The sequence below is a fragment of the Physeter macrocephalus genome, chromosome 10 (assembly GCF_002837175.3).
Source record: "Physeter macrocephalus isolate SW-GA chromosome 10, ASM283717v5, whole genome shotgun sequence".
Lineage (NCBI taxonomy): Eukaryota > Metazoa > Chordata > Mammalia > Artiodactyla > Physeteridae > Physeter > Physeter macrocephalus.
Window position 1 is genome coordinate 25792774 of NC_041223.1, and position 17047 is coordinate 25809820.

General features: G+C 38.7%; 1 protein-coding gene across 8 annotated transcripts in view; it reads left to right on the forward strand.

The window, feature by feature from the left end:
- The window catches only part of NHSL1 (NHS like 1), a 251071-nt gene that overhangs the window by 214987 nt on the left and 19037 nt on the right, over window positions 1–17047 (forward strand). For 7 of the 8 annotated variants that reach the window (XM_024122408.3, XM_055087471.1, XM_024122407.3 and 4 more), the window contains exons 3-4: window positions 2741–2868; window positions 14358–14547. In XM_024122408.3, the coding sequence (XP_023978176.1) occupies window positions 2741–2868; window positions 14358–14547 (318 nt within the window). Of the gene's footprint in view, window positions 1–2740; window positions 2869–9102; window positions 9190–14357; window positions 14548–17047 lie in introns of those variants that run through there. The other variant, XM_055087474.1, reaches the window with a different exon arrangement.

Below are 17047 nucleotides of genomic sequence, written 5' to 3' on the forward strand. Positions count from 1 at the left end.
GCCTCTCCCGTTGCGGAGCACAAGCTCCAGATGCGCAGGCTCAGTAGCTGTGGCTCACGGGCTCAGTCGCTCCGCGGCATGTGGGATCTTCCCAGACCAGGGCTCGAACCTGTGTCCCCTGCATTGGCAGGCAGATTCTTAACCACTGTGCCACCAGGGAAGCCCCAGATTTTTTAATATTATAAACTTCTATAATTTGAGACTTGTACTTATCATCAGGTCAGTGGATGAGGGGAGAAAGGATTATTTTGAACAAGAAAAGGACTTAGTTTAAAAGGGCCTTGGCCTTCACTTTGTATTTTGTTTTGTTTGGCAGCTATTTGAAAGCACTGAATTACGTGATAAGTAGCTGCCAGTGGTAATAGGTTTTATTGGTTTGTTTTACAAGGTTCACCCTGAATCCTTAGGCGACTTCAGTTTTATAGGACTACAGAAAAGTTAATTTAGCAATACAAGTTAATGACATGTAGAACTATGGAGCTGTTATTTTTTATCTTAGCTTTAAGATAAAAAAATAAAATAAAATATTTACAGAATCCCAGAACTCTGCACAGAACACCATTGGAAACCAGTCATCATGCTCCATGTAACATCGCTGTAGAATGAGAGCATAGAGTCTGGTTGTACTATCTGCTTTTGCAGAGAGATTGTCAAATATTGGAGAAAATGTGAAAGTATTTCTCACTGAAAAGGGTTAGGGTTAGTAAATCCTCATTTTTAAAAGTGTGTTCTGGAAGTTTCCGAAATTGTTTTTTTAAATTTTCTCTTTTACTCAGTATTAACAGTGGTTGCCAGCCCACACATTGTTCAGCCCATAAGTAACTGAAGTAGTAGGGTTTAGCTCTCTTATGATTATCAGTACATTTTCCAGTTAGTTTGTTATTCTAAAAGAGCCTCGTGACTATTTCCATGGGACTTTAAAAAAATCTGATTTATAGTTTTGGTTTGGTTCTCCACTCCCACTGTGAGGTAGATAGCACAGGAGAGTGAGGATTTTTTTTATTCTCCAGTTGCAGAATTTTTATCCCTCCACTAAAGCAGCTGTTAATCTCCTCTTTGAAGAAGAAGCTTAGCTCCTAGTGTTAGAAGGGAACACTGAAGATGCCCTGCTTTAGTTCTGTGCCATTAGGCGCATGGTTTTGTAAAGCTGTGCAAAGAGGAAACTTGTCCAAAACCAAACACATGTCACCTTCCTTCACCAAGCTGGATATTTAAAGGAACCCTGTGGGGAGTCCTTTTGCAAGGCAAATGCCCCTCTGAGGTATCTGGGTAATAGGAGAGCTCCTGGGGCTTTGAAAAGCCATTAGAACTCTTCTTTCTATGCTCACCCCCACCAGTGGGAGTTATCAGTGCAATGGTTTGTTGCTCCTTGAAGAGAATCTCTAATCTCTGAGCAGCCAGTGGTCCTAGTCCCCCTGTGATCCAGGGCTGCTACTTACCTTCCACTCAGTGGTGCCAGGCATTCCTCCGTGGACTGGAAGACAGCTCAGACTGCCAGCCAGCTTGTACTAACTAAATTCTGCACAGTGATTATAGGCTGTTTAGCATCAAAGTTAAATTGAGAAGTAAAAACAAAATGAGAGCATTATAATCCATGATTTCTCTTGTCACTTCCAAGCTAATCAGTCTAGAAAACAAGCCTAGCATGAGAATTGCTTGTGTTTTTTGATGTGGAATTACTTAATCAATTGTTTCATGTCAAAAATTATAGTAAGTATGGAAACCAATATGGAGGTTCCTCAAAGAACTAAAAATAGGTTGCCATATGATCCAGCAATCCCACTCCTGGGCGTATACCCAGACAAAACTCTAATTCAAAAGGATACATGCACCCCTATATTCATAGCAGCATTATTTACAATAACCAAGACATGGAAGCAACCTAAATGTCCATCGACAGATGAATGGTTAAAGAAGATGTGGTACATATATACAACGGAATATTACTCAGCCATAAAAAAGAATGAAATAATGCCATTTGCAGCAACATGGATGGACCTAGAGATTATGATACTAAGTGAAGTAAGTCAGTCAGAGAAGGACAAACATCACATATCACTTATATGTGAAATCTAAAATACAACACAAATGAACATATCTACCAAACAGAAACAGACTTACAGACATAGAAAATAGACTTGTGGTTGCCAAGGGGGAGGGGGGTGGGGGAGGGAAGGATTGGAATTTGAGATTAGTAGATGCAAACTGTCATATATAGGATGGATAAACAACCAGGTCCCACTGTATAGCACAGGGGACTATAATCAGTATCTGGTGACAAACCATAATGGAAAGGAATAAGAAAAAGTATATATATGTATAACTGAGTCACTTTGCTGTATAGCAGAAATTAACACAACATTGTAAATCAACTATACTTCAATAAAACTGAAAAAAATTTATGGCAAGTAAGAACTTGGGTTCAAATTCTGAGTCCACTGCTTACTTGCATAACATTACACAACAAGTGATTTAATTACCCTAAAGTTGACTGAGAGGGTTGTTGTGAGGTGTAAAGGTAATCCCTTTGAAGTGTATTAATGTGGCATGTAGAATAGAGTGTGGCAGCTGCTTTACTAATTCGTAGTTCTTTTTATCATCATTTTTATTATTAACATTGTCATTATTTTGAAATTGTGTTATGCGTAGAGAAATATTACTAGGAAAGGTAAGTAAGGAGGATTAAACTAATCCTGGTTCTTAAAGCCCTTTCTCCCCTCCCCGGCCTGTACCCCTGCAGAATGTGATAAGCTGCGGCAGGATGGCTACCGGAGTTCTCAGTACTACTCCCAGGGACCCACGTTTGCAGCCAACTCCAGTCCATTCTGCGATGATTATCAAGATGAGGATGAAGAACCAGATCCAAAGGTAAGGCTTCTAAATGCAACAGAGGATCCTGGACTGGATCCCAGAAGAGAAAAAGGACATAAGTTGGAAAAACTGGTGAAATCAGAATAAGTCTGTTTTTTAGTTAATAGTATTATCCCACATTAATTTCTTAGTTTTGGCAAATGTACCATGATTATGTAATATGTCAATATTAGGGAAAACCGGGTGAAGGGTACACAAGGAATTCTCCATACTATCTTTGCAACTTTTCTGTAAGTCTAAAATTAGTCCAAAAAAGGTAAGTTCAGGACCCAAGGAATTCATTAAAGGGACATAATCAGTGTATTGATTTCAGTACAGTATTCAATAAATTACATGAGATATTAAACACTTTATTATAAAATAGGCTTTGTATTAGATGATTTGCCCTAACTGTAGACTAATGTTAAGTGTTCTGGGCATGTTTAAGGTAGGCTGGGCTAAGCTGCAATGTTTGGTAGGTTAGTGAATTGTATACATTTTGACGTTTGTTTTCAACTTACGGTGGGCTTATCTGACAAAACCGTATCATAAGTTGAGGAAGATCTATACAAAGAAGGTCTTTTTTTTTTTTAAGAAGGTCTTTTATTATAATAGGAAAAGCAGCTATTTCAAAATTGATCTAGCCTATAATTTTGTTTTGTTTTTTTTTTGTGTGGTATGCGGGCCTCCCTCTGCTGCGGTCTCTCCCGTTGCGGAGCACAGGCTCCAGACGCGCAGGCTCAGCGGCCATGGCTCACGGGCCCAGCCGCTCCGCGGCATGTGGGATCCTCCCAGACCGGGGCGCGAACCCGGTTCCCCTGCATTGGCAGGCGGACGCGCAACCACTGCGCCACCAGGGAAGCCCTAGCCTATAATTTTAAAAACTCACTTTTCTCTTGTTGGTGTAAGGAAAATTAAAATCAGAAGATGAATTACATGGTGAGGATTTTGTTTTGTTTAGATTAAGTTTTTTCAGCTTTATTGAAATAGAGTTGACAAATACATTTGTATATGTTTAAAGTGTGAAACTCACTTTTCTCTCGTTGGTGTGAGTAAGGAAAATTAAAATCAGAAGATGAATTACATGGTGAGGATCTTGTTTTGTTTAGATTAAGTTTTTTTTCAGCTTTATTGAAATAGAATTGACAAATACATTTGTATATATTTAAAGTGTGATGATTTGACACGTGTGCTTTGTGAGATGACCATCACAATTGGGTTGATTAACACATCCATCACCTCACTACTTTAAACACAGAATTATAATTCATTTTTTAAAAAGTAGTTATTAAGCATCTTCTGTGTGCCAGGGACTCTTCTAGGTGCTGGTGATGTAACAATGAAGCAAACAAAAGAAATCCTCGTCCTTGATGGTGCTTTGATTTGATGGTGAGACACCGAGAATAAATAAGCAATGATGCTGTACTAGTGATGTGTGCTCTAGAGTAAAATAAAACAGAACAAGAGGTTGCAATTTTAAATTAAAGGGGTAGGCCTTCCTGAGCAAAGAGGTGATTGGGATTAAAAGAGTGAGCCATGCAGAAATCTTGGAGAAGGACATTCCAGGAAGAAGCAGCAGCCAGTGAATAAATGTTTCTTAATGTATATAGCATTTACCTGCTACTACAAAATGCAAAGATTAATAAGATATCTGTACTTGCCTCAAGAAACTTAGAGCTCTCAGGTAGGGAGAACTCACCAGAACGAAAACTTCTACATATATTAACGTGATGCAATAAGTGTTTGTCATATAGTGATATTCGAAAGAGAAATTCTTCTGACTTGGGCAGTCACGAAATGGGGAAGGGGTTGGGAGAGGGTGAGGTGAGTAAGAAGAATATTTATAGACTACTGCAACAGGCAAGATGTCCCGAGGACCTAGAGATCCAAAGAGTGGCTGTGAATGGTGAGGAAGGGGGAAGTTAAAAGCTAAAGTTAAGAGATGGTGTTATTCTAGGAGTTAAGGAGTCAAATTTCGAGTGTTAGCTCTGCCACTTGCTGCATTTCTTTGGATGTATCACTTGGGCCTTCAAGGCATTAATTTCTTTATCTAGAAAGTGGTGAGTGGAAAATTGTTCTCTTGAGATCGGAGCTGTAATTCTGCCCAAGTTAATTTTAAAAATTAACAATACCAATACGGTAAGTCCCCTACATATTAACGAGTTCTGTTCCGAGAGCATGTTCGTAAGTCCAGTGTGTTCGTAAGTCCAGCAAAGTTAGCCTAGGTACCCAACTAACACAATCGGCTATATAGTACTGTACTGTAATAGGTTTACAATACTTTTCACACAATACGTATAAAACAAACACAAAAAATAAAGAAAACATATTTAATCTTACAGTATCGTACCTTGAAAAGTACAGTATGGTACCAGCAACATCACCGCTGCTTTTACACTTGCTTCCGAACATCCTGGGCTGGAAATAAAGATACTGTACTACTGTACTCTATACAGTACTGTACAGTAAAGTACACAAAAGCATAAGCACTTGTAGAGGATGCACGCGTGTGACAGTGTACGCCAGATATGTGAACTGACTTAAGTGATTGGACGGGTGAACACGGTTCGCATCTTTGAAAGTTCGCAACTTGAAGATTCATATGTAGGGGACTTAATGTAAAAAGTTGAGTAGTTTTGTTCTCTTTTAGTTTGGAGTTATTTTAGGGGATGGGAGGAGGAGGGCGAGGACTGGAGAAACTGAGTCCAGGGTTCCTACCTGGGAAAGCCGTAAAACAGAAGAGCAGTAGGGGAAGGAGAACCGGCCTGACCAGGTATTAAAACATAAAGAGTCAAGAATCACTCCAGTGTGGCACCTGAATATACAGACCAGTAGGACAGAATCTTAAAAACAGACTATAGGGCTTGCCTGGTGGCGCAGTGGTTGAGAGTCCGCCTGCCGATGCAGGAGACACGGGTTCGTGCTCCGGTCCGGGAGGATCCCACTATGCCGTGGAGCGGCTGGGCCCGTGAGCCATGGCCGCTGAGCCTGCGCGTCCGGAGCCTGTGCTCCGCAACGGGAGAGGCCACAACAGTGAGAGGCCCGCGTACCGCAAAAAAAAAAAAAAAAAAAACAGACTATAAAGTCCAGGAGTAGACCTAAATCTTTAGGGATTTAGTGTATGATGAAGTTGGCATTTGAGATCAGGTGGGAATCCATTAACTGTACGAGGGGCTCCAAGCTAGCATTTTATGGTCTCCATGTTAAGACCAAGACCCCTAACTGCAATCATGTCCTTAAATGTCATTATAACAGTTGGGATCATTTTAAACATGGAGTATGTAGAAGTCAACTTAGAGGGACAATTCTACTGGGGAAACCCTTCACTTTGTATTTCCAGGTGGGCAGTGGAGGTGGGGCTATGGTGAGGAGAGCAGTGAACTATAGAGAAGAAGGGACAGGTAAGTTAACAAATGCTTAGGGGACAAATGGTCTGACAGCAAAATTAGGATGAAAAGCATCTAACTTGCATTCAAGAAATAATTAAGCATCTATTATGTGCTTAAGATAGAAGCACTGTCCTAAAATGAGAGTTGCTAATAGGGCAAAAGTTAAGGACATAAATTAGAACAGAAAACTTAGGAGACGTCTGTTCTGGTTATTTATTCTGGCTAATCATTCCAGAATAATTATCCTAATGCAAAACATTTCCCAAGTAGGCCTTGTGTTTAGGTGTGGTGAAAGGTATTTTGCTAATGATATCCACATATATCTTTCAAAGTAGTGATGTAGTGTAGCAAGAAAAGAAATTGCTTGAAATATTTCCAACTATATATGTTATGTATATCATTAAATAGTAAACAGGCTGCATGAAAAATGCTGTCTGCAAAGAGATTCAGAAATCTCACAGAATACCTTTTTATTCAACTGTGAAATCAAAGAGAAAGGCATTGCTTTAGTATTGTCCTAGCCTTGACATTTTTTTGTTCTTTTAGTTTTCAGTGTGTACCAGGTACTACCAAAGAGGTTATTCAGGTATTTGAAGAAAATTCAGTGATAGATGACAGAACACTTCCTTGAGAAGGCATTTCTCCAGCTGCCACTGCTGGAGGTTATGTTTGGTGAATATCTTCACTGAATCAAGGAAACATTCATAGAGGCCCCATTGTCTCAGCAGAAAGAATGTCAGTCATTACTCAATCTCTTGCGTAAAATTCCCCCCCAAACAGATAAATTAGACTGGGATTGTGGCAATAAATCGTTGGCTTTAATGGTATTGATAGAAACAGAAATTTTCTTTTCTAATTTCTGTTTTTCTTTGAACTGGCATCTCAGGTTCTGTTTTAGTCTTCACTGATAAGAGGTATTTAAATTGAAGGAGGACTTGGAAGACGACAGAAGGACAGTAGCCTTACTTTGTGACTGCACGTGGAGGAGGCTTGTATAAGGTGATGCTTCAGAGCACCGGTCCAGGGCAGCTTTTCCACCTGTTGAAACTGGTGGCCTTGGCAAATTGCTTCCCCCTGTGAGCTTCAGTTTCCTCCGCTGTGAAGAGTCATAAACTACATGTTCTGGTTTTGCTCAGGACAGTCTGGTTTACAGCTGCTGTTCTGTGTGGTTATTAAAAGCACCCCTTTCACTCTCAGAGGTGTTCTGGTTTTGATAATAAATTGCATGATTACCTCACCCACCTTGAGGATGATTGTGAGGTTGAAGTGAATTAATGTTTGTAAGATCCTTAAGCATGGTGCCTGGTGCATAGTATATGCTCAAATGATGATGAATAGTGTCTTATAAACTGTCTGGTTTTATGAAAATTGGCCACTCTTTCAGTCACTCTGAGTCTTTTATTCCACCCACATAGGATTTCCTACCTAAGGCAATGAATTTGAGAGGTTTCAGCAATTACTAAAAAATTTCTAATTGTGTCTTCACAGGTTATCTACGTGTAGAACTACCAGTGCTTATACTGGTACCAACTTTATAATGATAGTAAAATACTTTAGAACTTTTTCAAAATTATATCTCATTTTCACAAGAACTCCCATGAAATAGGTACTTTAATAATTATTACTATCATTTTAACCATCTGGAAACTGAGACTCAGATATATGAAATTACTTTCCCAAGAAGATCACATAGCCAGAATGAGTCAGAGAGGACATGACCCAGGGCTTCTCACCTTATATTTCATTTCTTTTCATTGCACCATATTGGTGAAATAAAAGGGCAAGATTACTAAATTACCCAATGCCTTCACATTATGCCTGCCGTTGTCATTTTTCCTTCTATTTTTGACTTGTCTGATATTCATTCATTCATGCTATTGTTTTCAAAAACCATCTAAGTCCTGCTTGGTCTCAGGATACAGACAGGGCCCCTAGCCTAGGGTAACTTAGCATCTAGAAAACATTTATGATGATTCTAGATACAGTCACTTCTCACTGGGTCTCTCTGGCTGAGTAGTTTCAGGAGGACACAGTGGAAGCACAGAGGAGTCTTTGCTGGCTTCTTGTGTTCACTGCTCTGCAATTTGTGGCAATTTGTTACTCTGTACCTTTGCAGGCAGGGTGGGAAGATTGGGGTCTGTCATTTCCAGGCCTTTATGCATTCAAACAGTGAGGGTGTCTCTCATAACTTGTTCCAGTTTCTCTTGCTACTCACATCCCATTAAATTGGAATGGGCTGTATTCATATCTGCCCTCCATTCTAGACTGGGGCAGGACGGGGGGGACAGACACACAGCATTCTCATTGTGTTGATCTCTATATTCCCAGTATGGAGCCAAGCACCTGGCACAAAGAAAAGCTCAGAGGCTGGGCTCGGTGCTGTCTGTGAGTCTACTTAATACTTACTGCAACCATGCAAGGTAGCTTGCATGGTGCACACGTCACAAATGCATCTTGGAGGAATTGCACCACTTGCTTAAGATCACATAGCTTTTAAACCCTGAAAAAGAGTTCTCTCTCTCTTTTTAAAAAGAGCGTTATGTGGTATAATTTACATAAAATAAACTACACATCTTTAAAGTATACAATTTTATAAGTTTTGACATATTTATATATACAAGAGACCATCACCACAATCAAGATAGTGAACACACCCTTCACCCGCAAAAGTGAACTAGGATTAAAACCCAAATCTGTGACTCCACAGCCCCTGTTTTCCCTCGAGCAATGAGTGTATGCGGAATTGAGCCTTAGCTACAGCTCTTTCCTGCTAACTACTGTCTTAGGGGAGTTTTGAATTGTTGAGATAATAGGAAGAACATCTTTTTCAACCCATCATCCATCAGTAAAAGAGTGGATAAATAAATGTATTAGAATGGAATGTAGGCTTCAGTGAAATGGATTAACTATAGCTCACAAAACAACATGGATATGTCTTCGAAACATAATGGTAAGTAAATAACACTACAAAGAGAATGGTACCATTTTTATAAAGTCAAGCAAGTCTAAATATGTAATTTAGACATATTTATGCACACACATAACAACAATTTAGGGAATGATAAATAACATAGAATTCAGGAGAATGGTTACCTTGGGGGAAGCAGGGAAAAATATGGGGTGGATGCAATGCAATTTTTGGTACTATTTTAAGTCATGAGTTGGGTAGTAGGGTCTTAAAAATTCATGTTATGTTACATACTTTGGATATATGATTTATTACAATAAAAGGTCATTAAAAGTAAGAAATTACATGATCACTTTGAACATTTAGGTGCACTTAATATGTGATCGTTTAAATCCAAAATATTTTAATTCAGTACATGGTAAGAAAGTTTAGAGCCCATGATAAAGAGGCTAGGTTTGTGGTAATATTACTGAGTAGGAGAGAAGGAACAATTGAAATTATTTAATAGTGTGAATGTGGAAACCACCTCCTGGCCATCGTGGAGCTGCTGGATGGGCCATGAACTGTGCTTCTGTGTGGATCCCCTCAAACCACTACCCTTGGTTTTTGTTGTTGGGTCCAGGGCCCAGGGGGCCGGGGGGAGGAATAAGGAGAGAAGAGAATGAAGTCAGGATCTCTTGTGTCTAAGTGTATTGACGGTGGAAGAAGCATATAGCCAAAAAAGACTCCAAAGATTTTGGTGCCTTATAAAACTATCTAGAATCTTTAAAAAGCAAGAGTTGACCTAAGAAAGATTTAATTCTGGAGAGAAAAACACCATGGACTAATAAGTAAGTGTCCTGTAAAAAGGGCTGGAATGTATGTGGTTTTCCTCTTAAATGGTGCTCTATATAGTTTCATCTGTTCTATATCTATTTTTATGTAATAATTGCTAAATGAATGCTAACTTTAACTCTGGCTATAATTAGGTTTTCTAATTTTTAAAAGCATAGCAGATTTAAAAAAAAAAAAAAAAAAAAAAAGCCTGGGTGGGCATATGTGTTTCATAGTTAAGCCCACTTTTTGGTAACTTGGCCGTCTGCCAAAGAGACCATGTTTCGGGCCCCACCATCCATCTGGTGGGAGTTTGTCTGATTTCCAGACGGGACCTAGTAGTCTCTGAAATGCAGGACTTACAGCATCCAAAATTCACAAAACAACTGCTGGTATGGCAGGTGATCTCCCTTTGTAAATTAAGCAATTTGACACAAGAAATCGAGGTTTTTTTATGTTTCATTTGTGACTGTCCATTCCTTCCAGGATAAGGATATGGGGTGTTTTAATGAACATTACTGATCAGTTTACAGTTTTTAAAACTGCATTTAAGTTCTGAAAGCAAGACCACTTTAAACTCAATATTTAAAAAATAATTTACCCTGTACTGAGGGATCCCTTAACGTGAAGCATGGCGACGCTATTTAAGTGATTCTGTTCGCAACACAGGGAGCTTGAGTTGCTCAAAACGTACAGCTGGTAAATGACAGAGCCAGCATGCTGATACTTACTGTTTTTTACTCCAGAGTGTAGTGTTCCATCCACTACACCACACTGTTGACTTTACTCTAGCTTTTTTAAAGGTTTTGTTCTTATTCAGAGATATAAATGGAGATTTTATTTTTATTTTATTTAATTTTGGCTGTGTTGGGTCTTTGTTGCTGCACACGGGCTTTCTCTAGTTGTGGCGAGCGGGGGCTACTCTTCGTTGCGGTGCGCGGGCTTCTCGTTGTGGTGGCTTCTCTTCTTGTGGAGCACGGGCTGTAGGCATACCGGCTTCAATAGTTGCAGCACGCGGGCTCAGTAGTTGTGGCTCGTGGGCCCTAGAGCGTGCAGGCTTCAGTAGTTGTGGCGCACAGGCTTAGTTGCTCCTCGGCATGTGGGATCTTCCCGGACCAGGGATCGAACCCATGTCCCCTGTATTGGCAGGCGGATTCTTAACCACTGCGCCACCAGGGAAGTCCAGAGATTTTGATTTTAGATAGAAAACCTAGTAATTTCTTGCAAATATTGCCAAGTTGTTATTTTACGTTGTTTGACAGCAGAAGCTTTGAGGGCACATGTGGGTTCTAATCCCAGTTGCCCACTTGTGAAGTTCCCAAAAGTGAAGTTGCTTTACTCCATTTCCTTACTTACAAAACAAGGCTAATGCTGTGAAGATTAAATGAGGTGCCAATTCCTATAAAGCCTGTAACCCAGGGCAGGGCATTGAGCAATCAGTTACTAAATGATGACCCCCTTTTTAGCTAAAATTGTGAAATAGCTCTCTATGCAATTCTGATTTAAAGCCTTCTGAAACTTACATTCTCATGGGAGAGACAAACAAGGTGGATAAGTAAAATATATGCATACTGGTGATATGTACTGAAGAGAAAAAAGAAAGCTGAGAAGGGGGTTATAAAATATTGGGGAGGAGTTGAAATTTTAGTTAGGTGAACAGGTAAGACCTCAACAAGAAGGGGACTCTTGACTAAGCACCTGAAGAATAAGAAGGTGCTATCTGTGAGGATGTCTAAGGGAAGAGCAAGTGCGAAGGCCCTGAGGCAAGAGAGTGCTTGGTTTGTACAAGGAACTGGATGGAGGATGGTGAGGCTGGCGTAGAAAAAATAAGGGATAGAATAGTAGAAGATGAGGTCAGAGGTAGCAGTGGGCCAGTTCATAGGTCATGTTGGGTCTTGTAGGTTATAGTAAGGATGCACAGGAGCCCCATGATCTGACTTTTTTTTTTTTTTTTTTTTTTTTTTTTTTTGCGGTACGCGGGCCTGTCACTGTTGTGGCCTCTCCCGTTGCGGAGCACAGGCTCCGGACGCGCAGGCCCAGCGGCCACGGCTCACGGGCCCAGCCGTTCCGTGGCACGTGGGATCCTCCCGGACCGGGGCACGAACCAGTGTCCCCTGCATCGGCAGGCGGACTCTCAACCACTGCGCCACCAGGGAAGCCCTTTCAGACCTTTTTGATTAGGATTTGCTTCTTACAGCCTTTAAAATTTGTGCTATATTTCAAAGTTGCCTGAAAAATTATTTCTGTGTATAGATATCAGAAAATCAGAGTAACCTAATTCACTAAACTGAGATTCAACTTCAGACATGTGACCTTTACACAAACTGCATGAGATTCTCAAATAAAATTAATTTTAGTTTGTGTGTGTGTGTGTGTTTGTGTATCTGCAACATAAGGGTAGATAATGAGTATTGTAAATCAAACCTAACGCGAGTGTCACACCTGCCAAAAGGATAGAAATAATTGATGTACATCGGTATGGCTTAGCTGCTCCTGCTGATTCAGAAATCCCTCTGATTGCCTTTCAAGCATCTGTAGGAGTTGTGATCATTTTAACCAGTGTTGGATCAAATATGAATAGATATGGTGCAATTTAGTACCATAATAGGATGTCAGTAACATATGCTCATTATAAATTGAGTATATTGTCAATTTAATTACACACATTTCACGTTTTCCTTAGGTGGCAAAGAAACTAGGTTATCATTTTATACGTTTTATGTACTAATAATATAAAGTCTCAAATATCGAGAGGTCTCTTCATATGATTTATATTTTTATTTCCACAATGCCTTTTCCACAGCTGTCATGTCACTAGGTTCACGAATACCTCTAGTGGGATGTGGAAGGTAGGGAGGATAGCCCTTTTTTACAGCCAAGTAAACTTCAGTGTTTAGGAACAGCTTCAAGATCAATTAACTGTAAAGTGAGTGACCTGAGTCTTTGGATTCTTAGCCTAGAACCCTAACCCCGCACACCATCCCATTTTCATTAGCCCTTGTGTAGTCTTTTTCAGATTTGTGGAGTGCTAGTAGTTGTAGGATAAATACAGATATTTTGCGGGAGTGTTAATTCAATAGCGGTAAACAGAGATGGCAGTGTTCTTCTGTTTGAGATATCTAACTAATGCATTTCTATAGATGTCTTACTGATGTCCTCTTGGAAACTTGCGTTAAATCCAGAAATGCATCAACACATGCCTTTTTAAAGATAGAAAAATCTTCACAGACATAATGTTAAATGAAAGAAAGAAGTCACGAAACAGAAAATACAATATAATTTCCCTTAGAGAAAATTCAATTACAGGCAAATGAAGCTGGGGTGTTAGGAGTCAGGATAGCAGTTACCCTTTTGGGGGGCTGTGTGGTTGAGGGGTGCTGAGTTGACCTGGGTGCTAGTATTCTAGGAATTCCCTTGGGAAGTTTTATTGACTTTTCATTTTTAAGGAAAATCTGTCTTAACTGCCTTGGGTGGTAGTTAGTTTAAACGCTTTTGACTTGAAGAGCAGTCCTTAAGCGTTTATTATGATTATAACCTGCCATTTCCCAACAAAAGTCAATTACCCTTTTTTGTTGTTATTGTTGCTGCTGTTCCTGAGACCCTCACATTTCTTTTGAGTTCTTGGTGTTTTCTTGTCATAGAACCAGCTGCTGGGGCCATGGTGAAGTTCATCATAAAATGCTTGCCAAAACAACTTTCTTGCTTACACTTTTTAAGATGTTACAGGAAGAAAGGTATTGACGAGGGCCCCCCAGTTAGCATGTTAATCTGTATAAAAACAGACACTGCTAGAAATGTTTTCACGGGACTTTGATAAGGCTCCAAGCAGAGCTTCAGTCAGCTTCTTATAATTTAACAATTTCACACTGATTTTTTTTTTCCCATATAAATGGTTTCCAAAGAGCACAGATAGTGGAGCAACAATAGCTCTATCATTTTCAAACTGTTCTTTGAGGTCAGAGCCTAAAGGAAATGAGATTGAGGCTAGAAATTACTTTGAGCAAAGTGAAATTTTAATAAAAATAGAAACTGATGGGCAAACCCATGATGTTTCTCTGGGCTTCTAATGTTAAACTAAATCCAAAGCTTTCTGATCACAGTAAATATAGAAAAAAAACAGGAAGAACTTAAAAAATTTTGTGGGTCAGCAAAACCTTTTGCAGTCCTCATGGCTTAGAGACTAAGGCCTCTGCAAATCATACATATTATGGGTCATACTCAAGGTGATGAACAGTTCTCTTGCAAACCGTTGCTTCTGTTCCTAAATGTGACCAATTTTTTTTTTTTATGGCTTGCTTCAAATCAGTTTAAATTTTTTTTTTAAAGAAATGTATTTTTAAATGTTTCTGCCAGCATTTACACACACTATGGCTTCCTCTCACTTTTTTCCCCTGCAGTGTTCTATCTCTTCGTCGGAAGAGGAAAGACTTTCTACCAGGAGACCTAAAACGCCAACCTCAAGTGACTTCTCTGACCTTAATACTCGAACCAACTGGACCAAATCACTTCCCTTGCCAACACCGGAAGAGAAGATGCGACAGCAGGCCCAAACAGTCCAGGCTGATGTAGTTCCTATTAACATAACTGGTATGCTTTGCCCTGCAGACAGGTTCCAAATGTTCTGGGAGAATGACTATGGCTCTTTGTTTGTTATATGCTCTTAGCATGTCATTTATGCATCAAAGGTAAATAGCTGTGGTCTGACTTCCTGCTCTTTGTTTAATGAAGGGAATACTAAAACATATATGTGTGTGCATGTCAAATATACGTTGCTTTTAGATTAGAAGACTATGTCACCAAAGGTTGATGTCAAAGAACTCAGCGGTCCAGCCATTCAGCTGAAGTGTTTCTTTTAATTGATTTGCCTTCTAAAAATATTTTGGCTGTATGGGAATATCTTCCAAATGTGATCTTGGGTAAGAAAAAATTAGGTTTACCTTCTAAAGGGCTATTTTAACTCATTTTTAGAAGTGAAGATATAACACTTTAGTGATATTTCTGAATGGTTTGCTTACCTTCTTGTTTTCTCAAGTAGAAAAGAGAAAAATTACTTGAAATAAAAATATCAAGTGAATTAGTAATAACTATAAATATATATTTTTTAAAACTTAATAGGGTGGTAAAATTATATCTTGAGCTCCATAATTTGAATTCTATAACCATCAAATAAAAATCCATTCCTTCTGAATTTAAAAATATCATCTGTGATAATTAAAGTGACAACAAGGTACATAAAGTTCAAAGACAGTATTTCACAAATGTAGAAGAACTGTTAAAAGATATCAAAACTTTTCTACTTTATCACTTCCATAGCCTGCAGGGAAGCTAGGTCAGTGGTTTGGGGAGTGTACAAAATGCAAAATAGACACGTTAAGAGTTAGTAGCTTCAGCCATTAGACTGTGTGTTCAAGAGAAATAGTTTACTGATAGTGATATTGATAATCAGTCCATACAAAGCCTGGCTTATAGGGCCAGAACCTAAAAAAAATCAGGTGACCAATAAGGATAAGTTTTCATAAAAAATTAGGATGAAAACCCATAGCACCCTTGCTATGTTTCTGAGGCTACTGCTCTTGACTACTGTTAGAAAGCTTTTTGCCATGACATTGGTGGGACTAAAAACATTTTGTAAGGGACTGAAAACATTTTGTAAGGAACTGAAAACATTTTGATAGTTACCGAAGAATTTTTTAAAACTTTACCGGATGTTTAAAAATTACATTTAAAACTCTATTTTGAATTCCAGAGAAATTTAATAAATAAGTACCTGAATTATTTTAAATTCCATGTGCATTTTTCCATATTCACTATACTTAAGCCTTAAAGGAATAGCATGGCATTTTATTCCATTTTCTTTTAAAATAACATTGATTTTTCTGAGCGTGATTCTCATTCACCTAGATCATATTGTTTAAAGATGTTTTTATACGTAGTTACGTTTCAGAACAAAGTGTACAATGTTTATTGCTCAATGAAATACATGGGTGCCTATTTTCTACAAGAAAATGCATTACGTTATTTGATTGATTAAATGCAGCAGAAATGTAATTACATTATATATGATTAAATGCCTCAGAAATAATATTATAAGATAAGATTGTGCTGTGAAATGTGACAGTCCTTAATGGAATTAGGGTAAAATGCATTATCGTGAAATTAGGAAATTTAAAACAGAGTAACTAGAGTTTCAGGAATAAAGAATAATTTGCAGTGAAGTACATAGTCACAACAGCAGACACTGTCAGTCTCTTTGAACTTAATTCTCTCCTGTTTGACGACTAAGTGGATATGAATTACATAGAGTTTAAAAGGAGGCCTTGAAAATGCCACACAGGAAAGGTGAATGACAGTAAACAAATGAGCAGTATGAGTTAGGAAACAATGCAGTTTAATTCTGAGTGGTTAACGTTTTTGGAAATGTAGAAAGCAAATACCTAATTACGTATTTATTGATCCATTTTCTGGATCCGTGTGTTCACATATACACACATATTTCATAAAGAAGTAGTTTTTCTAATATTCTGGTATAAATAAGCATTAAATTTAAAATGTTTACTTTTAGTGGTTGAATTGACATAGGTTATACAACTTCCTGCTCTTTAAACGATATATTTCTAAAGCCCTAGAAGACTTTTGAAATAAAAATGTAGCTTCCTGTAGGGCATTGTCATGTGTTCATTTTTTTGGATGAACATTGACCTTCTATTTGGTTTGCAGTACAGTTCAGCAGAGGGAAGAATGCCAGTAAATATATTATTTTAAATCCAGAGAGATGCTCGCCAGGCATAGAGGTAGGACATTAGCACAATGATCTGCTGGCTTGAAAATCAATTTAATCCCTTTAGTCATAGTCCTGTGGGACTCATCATGTTCTAAGAGTTGAGAAAAAAATGTTTAAAATAAAATGTACATATGAGTATGTCCCATAGTTGGCCATGTGGGATAACAACTCTTCCACCTGGAAGATAGAGTGGGTAAACATACTTAAGCACTTCTTACAAACTGCCTTTGTACTGATGTTCGAGCTAGCTAAATTGATTTCTAAGTAGTACCCATGACCAACTAATGACATTTTTCTTTTTTCTTT